The following is a 20983-nucleotide window of genomic DNA, read 5'->3' as shown; positions in this document are numbered from 1 at the left end:
ATGGCTTGGTCACGTGATTCTCGTAATGTTTTCAACTGTCCGGTATCTTTGTCGCTCCGTACCACATTTTGCAGTGACCGCGTAATTTGGCAAACGTTTTGGCTTTATCACCGTTTTATGCAACATTTGCGTTGGGGCCGCATGACAGGTAGGTGAATGGATGTTGTGTTTACATGTTTTCAGCCTTGTCTGACTGTCAGCCCTCAGTATTGGTTTCATTACTTCATTGTTGTCGTCGCTCAATAGACCCAGTAACTCCAAACCAAATCTACAGATATTTCTATGTTCATGCATTTTCGACCTATCGGCCTTTTCTGGCTTTGCTGTTTTGTATATTAATATTTCTAAGTGGGCTGCTGACTCTCCAGTCAGACAAACAGTATTTCTTTGTATCTAACTATAGCCTTAATGTAGTTATAGCATTTGATAAAACTTGTGCATGTCTCTTATTATGATGCGGGACCATCATAATAAGAGACACATTAGCACACATTAGCATGGGAGTCGTCCCGTTATTCTTTCAACTTTGAAACAACATAGGACCAAGATATGGCCGTCCAGTACGTCAGCTTCTGCACTGCTGTACTGTTAGATATACTGTTTTCCAAAAGGGTTGATTGAAGTGACCTGTTGTCCAAATTATCCATCATTCTTTTCTCAAATACAACACAGATCAATTCTTCCAATTCCCACTTCTTCTTTCAACAAAGAATATACCCATTATAATGAAATAAATATGTATAATACTAGTTAAATAAGGTCTTACAAATTATTTGTGACCTAGACAGCACTTGACAAACACATGAAAATTGACTTGAAAACACATTGACTTGAAAACACATTCACGTTCCGACTGTGCTGTAAGTCCCAATTCACTTCTATTCATTCCCATTCATTTATTTCCCAAACTAGACCAAGATAATTACTGATTAGCAGCTCATTTAGTCCAACGTGACGAAGCACGTAAGGGCAGCAGGTTAGGCTAGGACCTGTGGAAACTAACCCATACCCAACACATCCACGGCCTTTGATATGCACAGAAATGTTCTCCTGTAGAACGTCCCACTTTAAGTATTTACTTAGTGTCATTTCAAACAACTTCTTGCATGTTTTGTATATGAATCACCAGGATCCCAACATTCACAGTGATTTGTGGTCTGCCCAGGAGAATCCGACCGTTGCCACATGAGATACTTCCTCCAAAACAAGTAGCCAGCCGACACTCAAATGGTTCTCTATTTAGCAATCCAAAAAGAGAAACGCAGTGTCGTGATGTTCTAAAGGTGGATACAAAATCCTTACAAAAAAAAATTAAAATAGATATCGACGCATATACAATATAGCATACGCGGGACAACGACTGCGTCGGAACAAACATCCTTTGTTGACATGTGGGGCTGGTCATTCTGTGTTCACCTGGAACGTTCTTAACAGAAGGAACAGAACAGTCAATGGGCGCAGGTGTATAGAAATGAGCACTAGTCAGACACACAGCGATGCCACGGCCGGGAGCCATTTTTATGAACCAATTATCAACACAGCCGGGAAAAACGGTAAACATTATTCTACGTGTACTTGTGTGCGATTTAACTTGATCATATTGATCGATATAGATAACTATTGATAATTGTAATGACATAAACAGACTAGGAATTACCATGCTGGATTTAAACACTTCTGTTTGATACATTGATATGGGCTTCCACTGTTCTGCATTGATAAATACTCCAATGTCGATACAACAATGAAAAACACTCACATATTGTAAATAAGTATGGAACTGTGTTTGTGTAACAAACCCAGCTGCTAGATTCGGTGGTCCAGTCTCTTATCGATATTGAACATGTTTTATATTGATATTGATCAAAAGTCTATCACGATACAATCATTTATTCTTTCATTGCCCAGGCCTATATACAGGCCTTTATATAGGCCTTTTATTTCACCTGGTCACTCTTATATTGCTAAATATTGTGTGATGAGCATTTATTGTCCAAGCACAGTCGAAGGAGCAGCCAAAGTAAGTGTTTCACTCCCTGTGGAACATGTAGTACTTTGTATGTAACAAACTTGACCTTTCAGTTTAACTTGATCGTGAGTGCTTCAGTTCTTGTTCAAAGAGTATGAGATGTATGGTGAAGTAGAGGTTCAGTTCAGGAGGATGACTAATGGAGAACAGCAGGTCAGAGAAAGAGGCCACCGCCCTTGAAAACACAGACAACAAAACAGAGAAGTGTCAATACCACAGTCTTACAAAACGTCTGCTTACGCAGATCTCTGAGCAGCGCTAGGAAGAACCTCAGCCAGTGGTGACTCCTCTGTGCTCCGTCACCATGAAGACAGGACTTCCCTACGAGAGGGTAAGACACCACCACCTCTTTTTTCCCCCGCTGAAGGCGGTGATTAAGCTAATACGGTTATTTTGTGTGTGTGTGTGTGTGTGTGTGTGTGTGTGTGTGTGTGTGTGTGTGTGTGTGTGTGTGTGTGTGTGTGTGTGTGTGTGTGTGTGTGTGTGTGTGTGTGTGTGTGTGTGTGTGTGTGTGTGTGTGTGAACTGTCTCACGTTACAGACCACCTAAGAATACTCTCTTGCAGAAATACTTGATATTCCAGCTTCAGCCCCTCCCTGACCTCCTACCACCCCCATTCCATATTAAATACATATAATTTAAATGACAATACTTCATCCTACCTACCAGAGTTGTGATGATAGCTTAAAGTAATGATCTGTGTTGTTGTGGTTGTGGGTTGCTGAGCTGCTTTGTGGGTGTTGGTAATGTCTGCTCATATTTGAGTTGTTATCTGCTTTGTGTAGGTGGTGGACGTTCAGCGGAGAAGAGAAGAATACAGCAGAGCACAGATGGTGACGATAACACACACACACACACACACACACACACACACACACACACACACACACACACACACACACACACACACACACACACACACACACACACACACACACACACACACAAACGTGTGTTTACACACATGCACACACGTACGTACGCACGCATGCACAGATGCACGCATACACACATTCACATAAACTTGCGTAAAAAACGACATCAAATCCCTATTATGAGTTCATTATTGGTTGCTTACTATCGGTTTGATGTGTGTATGTTGAGACTTCATGTCACTAGTAAAGTTATCTTGAGAACCCCTTGCAGGCCTTTATGAATCGACCCAGACAGCTCCCACCAACCCCGCGGTCCCTCTCCCCCTCCCCAGTACTACAGGTGTGGGCTGGCCCTGGCCAGTGTGGCCACCCTGCTGGTGCTAGCCGTGATCTTCCAGAGCCTCATGTCCACCAGCGGGCCCTCCTCGTCCCAGGGCCCAGTCCCCAGCCCCAGGTTCCCGGCGGCCCGTGGCCAGACCTGCTCAGACACCTGCAGGTAAGTCCCAGAGATTCAGCCAGGAGGACGGTGCGTTTATCCAGGTCATAAGAATGCCAGGGAGGGGATTGTGTACTATTTGGGGTTTAACTATTGAGTCGTTAAGCAGACGCTTACATAAACATATGTAAATGTTCTGTAACAGTAATAAATAATTGTAGAGTAAAGAGCATTTCATATGCAGGTCATTAAAGAGCAGGTAGGGGTTAGACAGTATATAGACAGCTCATTAAGGAGCAGGTAGGGGTTAGACAGTATATAGACAGCTCATTAAGGAGCAGGTAGGGGTTAGACAGTATATAGACAGCTCATTAAGGAGCAGGTAGGGGTTAGACAGTATATAGACAGCTCATTAAGGAGCAGGTAGGGGTTAGACTGTACATAGACAGGTCATTAAAGAGCAGGTAGGGGTTAGACTATACATAGACAGGTCATTAAGTAGCAGGTAGGGGTTAGGGCATTGTGGTTCAAACTAGGGGTGTAAATATTAATCAATTTGTATCGATTAATCAATTATACAGCCGACGATCGATTCGTCCGCAAGAGTATCGATTATTAAAAAATATATATATTATTATTTAAGTTAGTTTTAGTTTGTTTTTTTTACAGCGAATAGGCTAATTGCCATACTAGACCTCCACAGTAATCACTAAAGTGTGTATAGAATACTGTTTCTGTATTCTCAATAAAAGGCAAATGATACATTTGTTTTGTTGATTTATTTGATAGATACTATATTAATAGATATAATGTACAAAATATTGAGAATCGTATCGTGGGGAATTCTGAAGTATTGAAATTTATATTGTATCGAATCGTCATGAAGGCTCAGATTTACACCCCCAGTTCAAAGCCGGAACCTTTCGACTGGGAGTCAAACACCCTAACTACCCTTCCCCACACTGCCCTATCCTGCCCCTATCTAAGCATCATCTACAATAGATATACTGTGCCACACTTTGCTGAAAACATTATAATTAGTAATTAATTAATTCTTGTTCAAAGTTTTATTATAGATTTTTTTTTTTTTGTGCTCAACCTTATTTTGGAGATCCTTTTTAATGTTTCCACATCAGGGTTGTTTTGGTGGAGAGCATTCCGGAAGGTTTGGTGTACAACACGAGCACGGCCAACCCTTCCATCTACCAGGCATGGCTCAACCTGATTGGTGAAGCTCGCAGCAGTCTTGACATCGCCTCTTTCTATTGGACCCTCACCAACAAAGACACCGGCACCAAGGAGCCAACCGCCGATCAGGTGAGGCGATGCTAGTACTATATATGTGTCATATATATATATAGTGAAAATGATGTCCAATACAATTTTTGGTCAATGTTTGACACATGAATATCCTAAAACATCCAACCCCGGTGCATTGTGGGTCAGGGCGAGGATGTGCTGAAGAGACTGGGCGACCTGGCCGGGAGGCTGCCTGTGCGCATTGCCGTGAACGCACAAAAAGACAAGCCTGCTGCCGACCTGAAGCTGCTCGCCAGCTACGGTCAGTCTAGTTAGTCTCGCGGTGAACCCTCTCCAAGCCCTCTCTTACAGTGTGTACTATTCGCCGTTCTCTCGCTCAGAAGCCGCTTTTGGTCCTAAGCGACCCACAGTGAGTTCAGAGACATGTGACCCAGCAGCAGGTCATTCCCCTGTAATGCAGAGGTGCTGGGATGGTTAGGCTAGCTAAACGGCTAGCTTGAGGCTTCATTTAGCTAGCCTTGTACAACCTTTTTATGCAATAGTATAGCATTTGTTAAGGATGCATTTGTATAACCAAGGGTTTACATTAGATCAATGTTTTTGTCCTTTGTGCCCCCACAGCCCCACCTGTACGGCTAATGTAACCCTTTTATCATTAAGCATCATTATTTATATCAGAAGCTGAGGTGTACCTCCTATATCGGGTCATACCATTATTCATCCCCGAAAATGAACGTCATATTTTACAAATTCAACAAATACTAATATTTGATGTGATCCTTTTCGTTGTCCCCCCCCACCCTGGAGCCGGCTCCCACCCCCTGGGGCCCGCGGGGCCCTGGGCAGAGACCCCAGGGTGTTGACGGGGTTTGCTGCCTGTGTTCCAGGCGCTACCATCCGGTCGGTGAACATGCTGGAGCTGACCAGCGGTGTCCTCCACACCAAGTTCTGGATCGTAGACAAGGAGCACATCTTCGTCGGCAGTCCCAACATGGACTGGCGGTCACTCACACAGGTACACGCACGCACGCACGCGCACACACGCACGCACACATACACACACCAATGCACACAAACCACACACCTGAAAATAGGAAAACACTATCCCACACACAGCCCAAACACACGTTACCACATTCATTGCGTTTAGCCTGGCGAGTACAAAATGAACATCCCATCTACTGTTTGGTGTCATGTCTGGGTTGCACGCTACACAGAGCCATGGAATTGCCGGGAATACGTTTAAGATATCTGTTGGTCAGACACGTGAGGATGAGGGAGGAAGGATCACGAGGGCTGGGCTCCTGTGGTGCTGGGATCACGAGGGCTGGGCTCCTGCGGTGCTGAGTTAGGGTGAAGCTAAAGTAACCCTTCGTGCCTCCCCTGTGTCCGCCAGAAGGAAGCAAGCCAAGACGTTTTGGCGCATGTGTGTGTGTGTAAAGGAGGAAGTCGCTGTGTTGACTGAGGGTTTCTGTCACATGCTGTGATAAAATGTCCAAGGTTGCCTCATTTTTTTTTTTTTTTTTTGTGAAGCGCATTGGGTCCTAGAAATGAGCTATACAAGACTGATTTATTATTATTATTGTTATTATTATTTATTTTGGTAGGGTTGGGCCATAACAACAACAATACACAATATGAAGCATAACGGTTTACGGTTCAACCGTGAAATAATAAATAAGTGAATCAGGCGATTCACTTATTTATGCTGCTACACTCTCTTCTGCCGGCAGGGGAAAGACGCCCAATCCTAACTTCTCGAGACGGGCTTGCTGTTGCCTTGCATGGCTGACATTGCCGTCATAAGAGTGTGTGAATGGGTGAATGAATGGGTGAATGTTAAGCAATCATTTTAAAGCACTTTGAGTGGCCACTGGTTAGAAAAGCGCTATATGAATGCAATCCATTTACCATTTAATTTTTTGTATAAAAACATCCACCAAATGACGAATGATGACGTAAGTGTACACTTGGCTTGTGGAAATCTCATTCCAAGCATAAGTGTAGAAGGAGTTGAATGAGCAGCACACCTTGATTGTGCTCTCCCTCCCCCAGGTCAAAGAGCTGGGAGCGGTGGTTTATAACTGCAGCTGCCTCGCAGAAGACCTGGGCAAGATCTTCGAAGCCTATTGGTTCCTGGGCCAGAGTGGTCAGGAAATCCCCCCCACTTGGCCCAGCAGTTTCTCCACAGCCTACAACAAGGACACGCCCCTCCAGCTGCCACTCAACGGCACACAGTCGGATGTCTACCTATCGGTAAGATGTGGGCGGGGCTTGGAATATGGAACAAGAGTTTTGGTTTGGGAGTTGTAGAATAGAACAGAAAAGGTACATACAAAACCAACAAACCAAAGAACTTTCCTGCAACTTTTGTTTGAAAACCATCCTGTTGTATGACTGTGTATATGGGTTAATCCCTAAAATGAATTCATTGTATGGATAGTCATTAGTGTCATTTGGGTGTGGTTTCTACCGCACCGTCGTGTGTATTTTCTGTTTGTTATTTAATTTGTGTAAATCAAACAAAACAAAACATAGCCATAACAAGGTAACTCCTACACAAACACTCCTAGTCATTAATAAACCTCAGAAAGCAATAGATTATGGAAGTAAGTAACCACTTAAAAATGTAACATTAGGTAATTTGGAGTAACATTAAGTTAACATTAAGAAACATTAGGTAACATGAAGTAAAATTATGTTAACATTAGGTAACATAAAGTTAACAATAGGTTACATGAAGTTAACATTAAGGTAACATTAAGTTAGCATAAGGTAATATGAAGTAACATTAATCTAACATAAGGTAACATGAAGTAACATTAATCTAACATAAGGTAACATGAAGTAACATTAATCTAACATAAGGTAACATGAAGTAACATTAAGTATCATAAGGTAACAAAGTAACATTAATCTAACAATAGGTAACATGAAATAACGTTAGGTAACATGAAGTTAACATGAAGTTAACATTAGGTAACATTGAGTAACATTGAGTAACATTGCACCCCTCGCTGTGGCCTCCCCCAGAGCTCTCCTCCCTCTGTGTGTGCTACGGGCCGGACCTCAGACCTGCAGTCGGTCCTGTCTGTGATCCAGGACGCCGATCACTTTGTGTACATCGCGGTCATGAGCTACGTCCCCATGATGGAGTTCTCCCGCCCCAAGCGGTAAGCCACAGACGTCGGGGGCGTCGTGTTTGCTACTGTTTGTGGTTGTTAGGGCCTCATGGATCGTCTTCAAGGTCGGGGAAAAGGGTTGCCTTTGCCTGAACAATGCTACTATTTAACTATTGAGTCACTTAGCAGGAGCTTTATCCAAAGCGACACACAGTGAATCCACGTGGGGCTGATCAAGGTGCTGAAGGAGGCCTAACGGGAGACTGTGGATTTGGGGGAATCAAAAAAACAATTGAGTTGCGATTTTCACCCTTTGCCTGTTGTACTTATTGTTGTACTTGTTGTAATTGTTGTACTTTTTATTTGCCGTATCCCCCCCCCCCCCCCCCCTTATTTAAGCACAACTTGTATTAACCCGGCATTGTTAAAGTGTTTTAGTGTCCATGTCCTGTAACAGTGTGTCTGGCGCCCCCTACAGGTACTGGGACGAAATTGACACCCAGTTGAGGCGGTCTGCGTTCAACAAGCGGGTCAAGGTGCGCCTGCTGATCAGCGATTGGGCCCACTCGCAGCCGTTCATGCTGCCCTTCCTCAAGTCCCTGGCGTCCATCCACGACCCCAAGCTCAAACTGGACATCCAAGTGGTGAGTGGCTACCACTGTACAAGTCAACAGGAATCCTGAGTGAAATCAGAAGATCATCTAGATCTTGGATATTATATCTTGAGTTCCGTCGACAGACCTGCACTGTGACGCTCCTTGGATAATAATGAAACTTAAGCATTATTTATTTAGCATATTTTAGGAGACTCTTTAGTCCAAAGAGCCCTGTAGTCAATTTAAGATGTGTCGCCTCGTTGTAAAGGGGCAGGTAGAAGGCAGATGGGATTTGAACCCCTAGCCACTAGACTATCCTGCCCTTGTTTGCATACATATTAGGCCTCAAATGTGTTTTTTGTCTTTCAGAGGCTGTTTGTGGTACCGGCCACCCCGTCGCAGAAAACGATCCCCTATGCCAGAGTCAACCACAACAAGTATATGGTGACCGACAAGATAGCCTACATCGGTAAGGCAACACACACTGCACGTGGGCCACCATTAACAACACATGATACAAGCCTACAAGAAGAGGAAACTTGACAGATTTATATTTATGTATTTATATTACATTTTTATACATGTTTTTATTTGACTACAGCTATATTAAATGGGATACAGTATTATTTCAAGCAAGGCATACAGTCACCAAAATAAAGTCTGGATGCGTTTGCTCCACCCTCAGGTACATCCAACTGGTCAGGTGACTACTTTGTGAACACCGCTGGCGTCGCTTTGGTGGTCAACCAAACGGCCTCGCAGACGCAGGAGCCCACTCTCCAATCACAGCTCCAGGCTGTGTTTGAGCGGGACTGGAACTCCGCCTACAGCACTGCGATCAACAACAACTAGAGCTAGAGATGACTCTGGATTTTAAACACTGCCACAATCAAAGTGCCAAGGAACGAACACTGTTTTTCTTTTTAATACGAATCCGGATGCTTACGACCAGGTAAAGTTAGTTTAGACTCGGAGACCTACCTTCCTTGTGGCAGTAGCCGCCCACATCAGTAGGATGTTCACACATCTTTATCGGAAGGACATAGCCAAGTTATCCCAGTGTTACACTGTGGAAAGAAACCTAATCCACTACCAGAGGTTTGTCCAATTAAAATCAAGAAGGGTGTAAGGAGGAAATGTAGATTATGGATTGGCCGTGAGCTGGTCAGTTGCGTTAAGGTTAGCGAAATGTCCCAGAGCCCCTGTCCAATACACTAGTGTAGCCTTAAATTGCTACAAACACCTCACAAATGGAAATGTTCTTGCTCGTTATAGATGTTATAAGTAAGCTGCCGCTAACTCAACCCCTGTGAGCTGTTTCCATGATGAACTCTTTGCCGTCTTCTGACCTTGACAACAAGGTGGTCAAAAAAGCAATATACACTTTATCAAGACTTGCGAACAGAACAACCCTCCCCAGTAATTCATTCACTCAAATAGAAATTAATCGATCACATAATGGATGATTAATATAAGCTAGCAATGTCTGAGTGGAATCCCCTATTTCATCTTATATCATGTTTTCTTATAAACATGATATATATGAATGTTGAATGTTTTTTTAATATATTTTTTAAGATCTTTCCTCTGATTTCTACTAATTAAGAAAACTGTTTAGTTTTAAATGGTGTGACTGTGGTGTTGAGAATATAGGTTTTTCTTTTACATTACCTCTTCTGCAAGCATCCCCCCCCCCGCCAAGTAATCTCAGGGAGTAATGAATGAATGAATCACATGGTGAAATGCTGGATTTATTGTGAGGAAATGTTCTTTACTATTGGTACGCCAACTTCAGAAGCCAATTCTTAAAAAAAGATTTAAAAAGCATAGGGAACATTTTGCACTGTCTGGTATTTTTAGCTTCCTTATCAGATCGGTTGGTTTTTAAAGATATTTCTCAGTTTAAACCAGCTGCATTTTTAAACACAATGAAATAAATGATTGAAGATATGCGTGTTTTCAGTATGTTTTCATTCAAACCAATTCAACCAACATGGTGTGTATTATAAGGAATTCATTATAGTTTATTTAAAGTTGAGTCGTATTAAAACAATATAATGTAATTATTGTGCCTCAAGACGATTTTTTTCGTCTTGAGTCCAAAGCCTTGAATCAAATAAAATGTTGAGGCCCTATCCCAACACTGAGTATAACAATTAATACAAACCTTTTTACTTAGTTTATGTTTATTGCGTCCGGTTCTCATTAGTATTACAAAAGATGCTGTTTTAAAGCTCACTCGTTCTCGTTCCTCCTGGATTTTCAACAGTCTGATGTTTTGAAGTCAGATTAAGGTGGAGGTCTGATGGAGGCCCTGTGAGGGGCGGTGCCGCTGGTTGTTGCTGTAGCTGGGGTTTGACCTGGAGCTCAGGCTGGGGGTGGATGTGGACCTCATACTGGTCTGGCTCCACGGTCTGGGTCTGGACATCAATCCCTTTTTTTACTGGGACAGGAATTTGGACCACATGCTTGTCCTGGACCTCGTTGCGGTCCTGGGTCGGGACCTCGTTGCGGCCGTGGGTCGGGACCTCGTTGCGGCCGTGGGTCGGGACCTCATCGTGGGGCGGAGGCTCGGTGTGGGTCTGGTGGTGAAGCGCCACCCGGGTTGGGGTACACAGAGTCACCTCGGTGCAGGAACTGGAGAGGAGAGGAAGTGGGGGACGAGTTTCCTGGTACCCCTCTGGCAGCCTGGGGCACCGACCCAGCCCGCAGTGGTACGGGTCGGACCAAGAGGAGCGGGCGGGGTGCTGGGAGCAGAAGCCGCTCGCCGTGCTCATGTGGGGCGGGAAGGAAGACGGCAGGCCATTCGTCCGCGGCCCCCCTCCGCCAAGCTGGCCCAGGAATTGACTCTGGCCCTGGGGGAACTGATGCGAGCCCGCTCCTGGGTGCCAGTGCTGCTGCTGGAGGTGGTGGTGGTGGTGGGATTGCTCGAAGCCCTCCGGGGGGTGATGAGGGGTGGCCGTCGGGTGTGGCTGGGAATACGAAAGGACCTTGTATGCAACGCCCCGAGTTACGGGGGTCTGTGGGGTCCAGGGCGCAGTGAGTACGTCGGGCCCAGGTCGACAGCCCTGGCGCAGGGTCGAGGAGCTTTGGGCTGCAGTCGCGGGGAAGAGCTGGTAGGGCCGGCCGGAGGACTCCCCCGGGGAACCCCCGCCCGGGCGGGGAACACGGCCACGGGACGGAACCCCCACTAGACCCGGTGACCCGGGGGCGGTCCCGAGAGTGTCCGGTCCCTCCGGGTCGCGATCGGACGCTCCGGAGTCAGCCGGGGAAGACCGGACGGCGACTCGTCGTTCCCATGGGTTCTGAACTTCTGCGGGACGGTCCGAATCCCGCAGGTCATTCGTGAAGGACGGCTCGTCCAACTGTTTGGTCAGCGCCCCGTTGCTGGGCGCCTCGCATGGGGGACAATAGGACCCGGCGGGGGAGGCTGCAGGTCCGGGGCGAGGCAGGTGGACTTCCCTCAGCTGCCTGGAGAAACCGGGCCGTGCGTCGGGGCGGTCCTGAGCACGAGGGCGTGGAGGTAGAGGTGGTTGTCGTGGTTGCAGCTGTCTGGAGATTGGAGCCGTCTCACTCAAGCTGGCCTGGACATGATTGAACAACAGTGATTTATATTTATTTGTATGTATTGTGGCGGATACAGAACTCGTCCACAAATTGCAAATGACTCAATGTCAATGTTACGTGCATGTGCCCCTTAATCACAGTTACTCAAAGGGGCTCACAACACCCCCTAATGTAGCAGACAATGACTTGGGGCCGGGCCCCCTGGGGTGGTAAGTATGTGTACGGCTATCTGACCTGCTCCATGGCCTGTGTGGCGGTGTGGTGGTAGCAGCTGAACTGGGCGGGGCCGGACAGGTGCTCCAGGGTGAGGAAAGGGTGGCAGAGTGCCGACCGGGGGGAAATCCTCAGGTTGGAGTCCAGGGTCAGGATCCTCTTAAGCAGATTCACCATGCAGTGACGGTCTGTAACCTGGTGGGGGCGCCAAAGAACCAGGAGTCAAGGACAAGCGAGGCTGGGTTTCAAAAAGGTACCTGCCCCGATACCCCCACACACACCTCCATACCCTAAGGACAGTGTCAATGAGACGATTATATTGCAATAGTAATAATAATAAGTGGTAAAATTGAGATAGTAGTAAAACTCCTCTCACATATCCATCCTGATTAAACGAATATGACCAGTGTTTACTGAATAGGCTCTATAGGTGTGAATGGGGATCCACAATCCACATGCTCACTATCACTTTCTTATTCACTTGTTCTTGCTTGCTCTTTCTATCTCGTTTTTTTCCTCTTTCTTTTTCTCTCTCACATTATCTCTCGCTTCCTTTCCCTCTTTCTCCATACCCCTCCGCTCTCTCTCTCTCTTTCTCTCAATTCAATTCAATTCAAAAAAGCTTTATTGGCATGAGAAACAAAAATGTACATTGCCAAAGCGGGTAAACAATCAAGAAATACAGACTCACTCACTCACTCACTCACACACACACACACACACACACACACACACACACACACACACACACACACACACACACACACACACACACACACACACACACACACACACACACACACACACACACACACACACCTCCGCCTCAGCGTCCTCCCGCCGTAGCTCCGCCTCTCGCTCCCTGGGCTCCATGTCACTCAGCTGGTCCAGAGACCTCAGCACGTACTTCCTCCTCTCCTGGCCTCCTCCGCCTAGGCCCTCCCCTCGGCCCTGACCTTGACCTCTGACCTCCCACTGAGTGGCCCCGCTGCTGTTCCTGAGCAAGGCAGCAACACTCTTTCAAACCAGCGACCACAAATGCGTTGGATGTCGAACACTCACACGCGCGTCCACACAAACAAACACACACGCACACACGCACACACGCATCCACTCAAACACACACACACACACACACACACACACACACACACTTGCTGCTGTTGAAGAACATGTGCGTCTTGCTGGCAGAGCAGAGCAGGCTGGCATGGGGCAGACCCTGTGTCTCACAGATGTAGCGCACCTGGAGGGGTCCGGCACACACAGAGAGATCACACGACAGGAGGACCAAGGGGAGGAGGGGAGGGGAGGAGAGGACGTCAGAAGCACAGAGAAACCCCCATTTGGGTGAGTGACGTTGAAGTACACTACTGGTAAAGTGAAGTGAACGGATTGTCATGTTTATATTCTATCGTCGTTGTGTGTCACCTGCTCCATCTCCGAGTCCCCGGGGTAGAGGGGCCAGCCCAGGTACAGCTCTGACATCACACAGCCCAGGGACCACATGTCCACCCTCCAACTGAACGGCAGGCCCAGCAGGACCTCTGGCGCCCTGTAGTACCTACACACACACAGACAGACATAACTAACATAACAGATCATCAGAATTACAAGTTATGAGTTTGTGTGTGTATTTTCCCTGTGGTCTAGTCTCTTGAGTGCATCTGAATGTGTTGGACCACATGCTTGCCCTGGACCACCACCATGTGTGTGTTCTGCGGATACCTGGATTGGATGTACGGCGCTTTCACAAAGCGAACCTCACTGAAGATACTAGCCGAGCCGAAGTCTATTAACTTCACTCTGAACGGGTAGCGGCTGTGATCCACGAGCATGACGTTCTCCGGTTTCAAGTCCGCATGGATGATCGCGAGATCCTTCAACTTTTGCAGCGCTTTCAGCATCTGGCCGGTGATGACGCGGATGTTACGCACGCTCATGGGTTTGAATCCATTCTTCCTCTGCAGCTGGTGAAGACTCATCTCTAGCAACTCAAACACCAGATAATGGTGGCGGTGGTCACGAAACTCCTCGAAGAAGCGAACGATGTGACAGTTTGATAGGTCTTCTCTGCAAACGGCGCGTAATAGTTTCAATTCGTTGCGTATCACCCGGTTCCTCTGCGGGTCAAACTTTAACATTTTGACGGCCACCAGTGCTCCGTCTCGGCTCCTCCAGCATCTCGATACGGTCCCGAAGGTGCCTTTCCCGATCTGCTCCAGTACGTGGTACACCTCGGTGTGGGAAAACAGATCTCTCATTATGTTCGACGTGCGTCTTGCAAATCATCATTTAAAAAAACAACATGTCATGTTGCATGTGTTTGGATCGTTGTCTGGACGATGGAATTCCAATTTTGGTGTCAAACATTTAGGGTCATGTTCAATTAAAATACAACCCTCTGATTGATACGAATTGTAAAATGGATTCAATTAATTATTTTATTAAGACACTTTTTACAGTTTAGTAACAGTTTGCTATAAGGCGGGATACTCGCCAACAAACACAAATAGAACACATCTCTTATTATATGAAGCACTGTCATGCATCTCTTTTAGACAATAACATTACGTTGTTTATTATTGTTTGTTGTTAAAAGTAAGCTTAATTTAAAAAAAACAGTAGAAAGAAGTAGAATCCTAGTTGGTTCAGGCACTGTATTCACTGTACAAATGTACTAATTCAGGTACTAATGACCATCAAATGTATTGATTGACTACTGTACATAACATACTTTACTATAGCCCTACTTACAAGAAAAACTATCTGGAAATAGGACACTAAAATAAGGGGCAGGCTGTACAAGGGGTAGGCCTACTCCAGAGGTAGGCTACAACAGCTGCTGAAAATTTGTCATTTTACGTGTCTGCTGACGCTTTTACAGCACAGGTTCTCAACCGTCTCCGTCAGTGGACACAACACGTAGCAGCCTCCGTAGCACCTCCCGGAAGCCCTCATCGTGCATATGAGGGCTTCTGGTGTGAACCAAGCCTGCTCTGGTGGCCTTCCGCATCCATTAGCGGGTTCTACGTGTGGCAGGATCAAGGGGAAGTTGTAGCTGACAACGCCACCTAGGGTAATTACTACCACTAGGAAATGATTATTACCAATTCACCCAACTTGACTATTGGCAACACAGGTTCGATACATATAGGGCTGAGACGTGAATAAATAAATATATACTTTTATTCGATATCAAAAATATATAAGTCGTCAAATATATAGAAACTAGGGATGGGTCAAAATATTCGATTATTCATTCCCAAGGGTCAAAGCCGATTTTTAATATTTGGACCGTTAACATTTTTTCCCATTCAAATAAACAAGAATTAACGGACAGAACTAATGTTGGTTCTGTAGCACTATTCGTTTTTTTTAAATTATTATTAATCATTTACAGAAAAACAATAGGCCTATACACAATACACAAGCATAAATATTAATATATATGCACACAACACAAACAATGATCACTGTTAAAGCTTGTTTTTTAAGTGATTTCTTGCAGATGATCCATGGCTGCCTTTGTGAATGTCGGCACACATCGAATAATCGATTATTGGTTCATACCACCCACTGATTATTCGACCATGAAAAATTTTAGTTATTCACATCCCTAATAGAAACATCAGTTGACTTCAGGTAGTCAGCCACAGACACAACAAGAGACAATGAGGGGGAGGGAGGTATGCCGCGGTGAGAGCGACTATAGCATCAATGCCTCCATCAGTGCCGTAGACAGGATTGGGGGCAGACCACTGGCGGAACGCAGAGAAGGAGAGGAAGTCGAACTCACACACACAAACCAAGGCACACTCACTGCAAGCAGGTGTAGGCACTGCAACGTTAAACACACCACCTAGACCACCTAGAGGCCGCAAACCGCCCATGTAGGCCCACTGTTTCCTGTCGAGGAGAGACATAAACTGTAGTCACATAGAGGGCGGGGAAGCCACCAAATGGACACACACACACACACACACACACACACACAGTAATAGCAAACCAAAAGTAACAATAATCAGATGGTAGCCTACCTACTCTTAATAGGCCACCAGCAGTGAAATAAGAATAATAAACGAATACAAAGACGATTTGCAGCGAAGCAGCAACCTGGTGTGGTAAGCAACCAAACCCCAGCAACTAAAAGCTAGCAGTCCACCAGGCTAAGACGACAGCGTTAGGGGAAAATGAAGCAACTGATTAAACAAAAGAAAAAGTATTTTTAGGAGGCAAAAACAGCAGCCCTTTGTGATGGCGGACAGTCGGCTGGTGGCCAATCTCCTCTTGAATGGTGAAACAGGCGGTCTCAGCTCCCGGAGTGCAGCTATCCCAGCAGTAGAGCAACCACAGGATGGGCCGGAGGTCATACACGCCACCTGAATACAGGCTGACAACCAGACAAATCAATAAATACAGGTCAACTAACAACAGCGCACCACAATAGGCGAGCTTCCGCGAGAATGAGCTGTACCTTCGACCCACAGGAGTACAACCCGAGACAGGGGAAGGGTAAACCTTCGCTGGAGTAGAGCCTCTTTACGTTAGCTCAGCAACAACCTACTCAGCACCGAACAGCGATGAGCCACGCCACTGTAAGGCAAGGCATAACTAATACAACACCAATAGCCTCATTTCAATGAGGCCAAGCGAGCGGTCAGATCCCCTACCTTGCTTTGAGTGTGTTCACCGGACAAGACGAGCTCGCACCACCAGCCCTTGATCTCTGATCTCTGTGTTGTCGGTGCACCGACCCGACAACACAGAGATCAACTCCCCGGAAGAAGGAAAGTAGGGGCGTAACCCCAGGAGACCGCTGCCAGTCAAAATATACTCCTGGTCCAGATCCGAGCGGCGCGGCAGCTTATAGCCACCGCAATAGCGCTGATCGAAAAAGTTACTCTAACTAACGAACTAAACACCATAAACAATCACTGAACGAAGATTATGAAAATAAAGTACACATTTCTCGCTAGAAATGTTATCAACACGCATTTGAATGCCCTAACTACGCCGATTCGATTGTTATGATCCGTCTGTAGCGCGTTTATAGAATGTAGTGTAGCGCCCACGGTAGCCTACTTTAATTAGGGACCGAGCCAAAACTGGCAAGGTCCCTATTGTTTTTGGTCCGATTATTCTTATTGTAACGACCCTACCGGTAACTTAAGAATGTCCAGTCGCAAGTTCTTGTTAACCGTTTATTATCAACCTGGTCACCGAACCCGGAAAAACCAATACACACACAAAACCACCGGTTCACCGGCACCCCCACCTGCACCCGCAACGCTTCCACGTGCAAGCCCCCACCCTCCTGTTCTCCCAAGCCCCGCCCCCAGCCGACCCGGCGACCCACTCCCCACACCGACCGGCAAGTAAACCCCACAACACATGCACATAGAACCGGCACAACAAAGTAACACAATGCAAACACATAACACAAAACACACAAACTCCCAAAGAGTCTCAGGGTCGCTACATTGCCTCCCCCCTTCAAAGTTCCTCGTCCTCGAGGGAACAAACAAAGTCCCGGAAGCGACCCGGAGCTCTCCTCTCCCTCCGAGGCCGTGTTGGGGCTGCGGGGGGCTGGGGAGAAGTGCCTGAGGCCGAGAGGGGCCCACAAGCATCAGACCCAGGGGGGGGCAGGGGGAAAGGGAGGGGCGGGGCCGGGGGCCAAGTTGCTGACTGTGGCGATTGACAGGGAGGGGGGACAGGGATAGGGTCCGGTGGGGGCCTAGGACCAGAACACTGAGGTGGGCGTGTCTGGGGCCCATTTGCACCGGTGCGGGGAGCCGCAGGGCTCGCGGGAGCAGGTTGAGGGGTGGCAGTGCCTCGATAAGGGGCCAACCTGTCTCTGTGGAGGGCCACCCTCCTTCCCCGAGGTGGTAGCTGGACCCGGTACACCACCTCCCCCATCCTCTCTAGGACCCTGCATGGCCCAATCCACTCGCTATCGAGCTTCGGGCATCTTCCCTTCTTTCTTTGCGGGCTGTAGGTCCAGACCAGCTCCCCAGCCTCAAAGTGCCTGCCACGAGAGCGTACATCATAGTTCCTTTTCTGCCTCACCCCTGCGCTCAGCAGCTGGCCCCTGGCAAAGGAGTGAGCCGTCTCCAGGCGGTCCTGGAGTCTCCTGGCGTACTCTGGGCCAGGAGGAACAGGGGGAGAATCGGGCGGCCGGCCAAACGCCAGGTCGGCCGGGGTGCGGAGCTCTCTGCCCAACATCAGCAGAGCAGGCGTGCAGGACGTCGACTCCTGGACAGCTGACCTGTAGGCCATGAGTACCAGAGGCAGATGAGTGTCCCAGTCCCGCTGATGCCTAGCCGAGACAATGGCCAGCTGCTGCTCCATACAGCGATGAAACCGCTCCACCAAGCCGTCACTCTGGGGGTGGAGGGGGGTAGTACGGGTCTTCTGCATGTCCAGCCTGCCACATAAAGCCGCAAAGACACGGGATTCGAAATTTCTGCCCTGGTCGCTGTGGATGGACTCCGCTGCCCCAAAACGGCTTATCATCCCCCCGACTAAAGCGTCCGCTATGGTCTCCGCCTCCTGGTCAGGCAGAGCGTACGCCTCCGGCCACTTAGTAAAATAGTCCATGGCTGTGAGGACGTACTTGTTCCCCCTCTCTGTACAGGGTAGCGGGCCCACCACATCCACCCCAATCCTCTCCATAGGAAACCCCACAGGGCACTGCTGTAGCTGGGCATGGGACCTCCCAGCGGGGCCTTTGCGGGCTGTGCAGCCATCGCAGCGGCGACAGAAGTCCTCAACGTCCCTTTTGTGCTGCCCCCAGTAGAAGCCAAGGCGGAGGCGACGCAGGGTCTTTGACACCCCAAAGTGCCCCGAGCCCACAGCACCATGGACCGCTTGGAGCACTTCCCCACGCAGAGAGTGAGGCACCACGACCTGCCACCTAACTTCTCCGGTGGCAGGTTCCTTCCAGGCCCGCTGAAGCACGCCATCCCACAGCCGCAGGGCCTCAAACTTAGCCCACAGTCCCTTGGTGACCAGGGAGAGGACGGCCACGTCTTCCCAGGGGGGCCGCTGCTGTAGGTCCACCCACTGGAGCACTGGTCGAAGGTCTGGGTCCTCCTCCTGCTGCCGTCTCCACTCTGTAGTGTCGACCTCCCGGAGCTCACAGCAGACCGGGGACACCACCTCCACTGCAGAACATCCCTCGCCCTGGCTCCGCAGCTCCTTCTCACGGCTCTCCCTCTTTTCACAGTAGCGGCAGCCATCCTGACTGCAGGGGCGTCGGGAGAGAGCGTCTGCATTAGCATGGCGAGCCCCTGCCCTGTGCACCACACTGAAGCTGTAGGACTGCAGCTCCTCGATCCACCGTGCGACCTGCCCTTCTGGCTCCTTGAAAGACATGAGCCACTGGAGCGCGGAGTGGTCAGTCCTTACCGTGAAGCGCAGGCCGCAGAGGTAATATTTGAAGTGACGAACGGCTCTAACAATGGCCAGCAGCTCACGACGAGTGACGCAGTAGCGGCGTTCAGCTTTGTTGAATGTCCTGCTGTAATACGCCACCACCCGCTCCCCTTCCGGCCCCTCCTGTGCCAGCACGGCGCCATTGCCAACATTACTAGCGTCCGTGTCCAGGATGAAAGGCAGGGCAGGGTCAGGAGGGGAGAGCACCGGGGCTTTGGTGAGAGCTCCCTTGAGGGTCTCGAAGGCAGACTGGCAATCCTCTGCCCACACAAACTCCCTGTCCTTCTGTAGCAGGTGGAACAGGGGAGCGGCCACACAGGAGAAGCCCCTCACAAAGCGCCTGTAGTAAGACGCCAGTCCGAGGAAGCTCTTCAGCTGTCTGGTGTCAGTGGGGGTGGGCCAGTCCTGGACAGCTTGCACTTTGTCCCCCATGGTGCTAATGCCTTCCCCCCCCACCTTGTGTCCAAGGAAAGTTACCTCTCTCCTCATGAAATGGCACTTATCGGGATGGAGCTTCAAGCCCGCTGCAGCTACTCTCTCCAGAACCTGACGCAGCGAGGCAAGTGCTGTCTCGAAGGAGCCCCCGTGTGCCAGTATATCGTCCAGGTAGACGATACACTGCTGCCGGGGGATGCCAGTGAGCACTCTGTCCATCAGCCTCTCAAAGGTTGCAGGTGCATTGCAGAGGCCAAAAGGGAGGACCCGAAACTGCCACAATCCTCTGCTAGTGCAGAATGCAGTCTTGGGTCTGGCCTCAGGAGCAAGAGGACACTGGAAGTAGCCAGAGCGGAGGTCGAGTGAGGAGAACCAGGACGACCCAGCCACGACATCTAGGGCCTCATCGATGCGCGGGATGGGGTAGGAGTCCTTCCTCGTTACTGCGTTAAGTGGCCTGTAGTCAACACAGAATCTCCACTTACCCCCCTTCTTAGGCACCATCACCACGGCTGCTGCCCAGGGACTATCTGAGGGTTCTATGAGGCCCGCCTGCTGCATCTCCCACAGCGCCTGGTCCGCAGCCTCCTGTCGGGCCAAGGGCAGGCGACGTGGGCGCATTCTGATGGGCCTGGCATCCCCAGTGTCGATTTCATGCTGCACCAGGTGCGTCTGACCCACGTCGCTCTCGTTCAAGGCGAAGCTGTCCTTAAACTCTGCCAGTAGTCGCCACAGCTGCTCCTGCTGTTGAGGGTCGAGTCCATCACAGTGGCCCTGCCATATTGCCCGCACAGCAGACAGCACCGTCTCCTCTCCCGTCTGGGGGAGCTGGGCAGGGCAGGGGAAGGGGCCCAGGCACATGGAGGGGGGTGCCATGGTGGCAAGAGAGCAGTCTGCAGGGGCCACAACATTGACATGAGGGGATGGGGAGGAGGGGGGAGGGTTGTGGAAGGGGGACTGGGTCAATGGACAGGGATCGGGAAGCCAGGGTGGTTGGAAGGTCTTTGCAAGGGGGT

At 48.6% G+C, this 20983-nt stretch overlaps 2 protein-coding genes across 5 annotated transcripts in view; one reads left to right on the top strand and one right to left on the bottom strand.

The window, feature by feature from the left end:
* pld3 (phospholipase D family member 3) overlaps nucleotides 1-10268 on the top strand; it is a 10844-nt gene extending 576 nt beyond the window's left edge. The window contains exons 1-12 of one of the 4 annotated variants that reach the window (XM_084466645.1): nucleotides 12-148; nucleotides 2274-2360; nucleotides 2815-2862; nucleotides 3237-3400; nucleotides 4477-4657; nucleotides 4787-4901; nucleotides 5488-5615; nucleotides 6656-6856; nucleotides 7634-7773; nucleotides 8201-8366; nucleotides 8688-8787; nucleotides 9004-10268. In XM_084466645.1, coding sequence (XP_084322771.1) covers nucleotides 2334-2360; nucleotides 2815-2862; nucleotides 3237-3400; nucleotides 4477-4657; nucleotides 4787-4901; nucleotides 5488-5615; nucleotides 6656-6856; nucleotides 7634-7773; nucleotides 8201-8366; nucleotides 8688-8787; nucleotides 9004-9170 — 1437 coding nt within the window. In that variant the 5' untranslated portion in view covers nucleotides 12-148; nucleotides 2274-2333 and the 3' untranslated portion in view covers nucleotides 9171-10268. Of the gene's footprint in view, nucleotides 1-11; nucleotides 149-1263; nucleotides 1284-1372; nucleotides 1554-2273; nucleotides 2361-2814; nucleotides 2863-3236; nucleotides 3401-4476; nucleotides 4658-4786; nucleotides 4902-5487; nucleotides 5616-6655; nucleotides 6857-7633; nucleotides 7774-8200; nucleotides 8367-8687; nucleotides 8788-9003 lie in introns of those variants that run through there. The other 3 variants (XM_084466648.1, XM_084466647.1, XM_084466646.1) reach the window with 3 other exon arrangements.
* A 73-nt stretch (nucleotides 10269-10341) lies between these two features.
* LOC311341828 (uncharacterized protein) lies at nucleotides 10342-15951 on the bottom strand. Its single transcript, XM_084466644.1, has 7 exons — nucleotides 13824-15951; nucleotides 13527-13659; nucleotides 13253-13341; nucleotides 12918-13095; nucleotides 12120-12293; nucleotides 10871-11902; nucleotides 10342-10822 (listed from the first exon to the last, which is right to left on the bottom strand). The coding sequence occupies exons 1-7, from the start codon at nucleotides 14357-14359 to the stop codon at nucleotides 10547-10549; spliced, it is 2418 nt and encodes an 805-aa protein (XP_084322770.1). The 5' UTR covers nucleotides 14360-15951; the 3' UTR covers nucleotides 10342-10546.
* Between the last annotated feature and the right edge of the window lie 5032 nt (nucleotides 15952-20983).

Source organism: Micromesistius poutassou (genome assembly GCF_964030765.1).
Source record: "Micromesistius poutassou genome assembly, chromosome: 4".
NCBI classification, from domain to species: Eukaryota; Metazoa; Chordata; class Actinopteri; order Gadiformes; family Gadidae; genus Micromesistius; species Micromesistius poutassou.
This window is presented reverse-complemented; position numbering and strand designations above follow the sequence as displayed.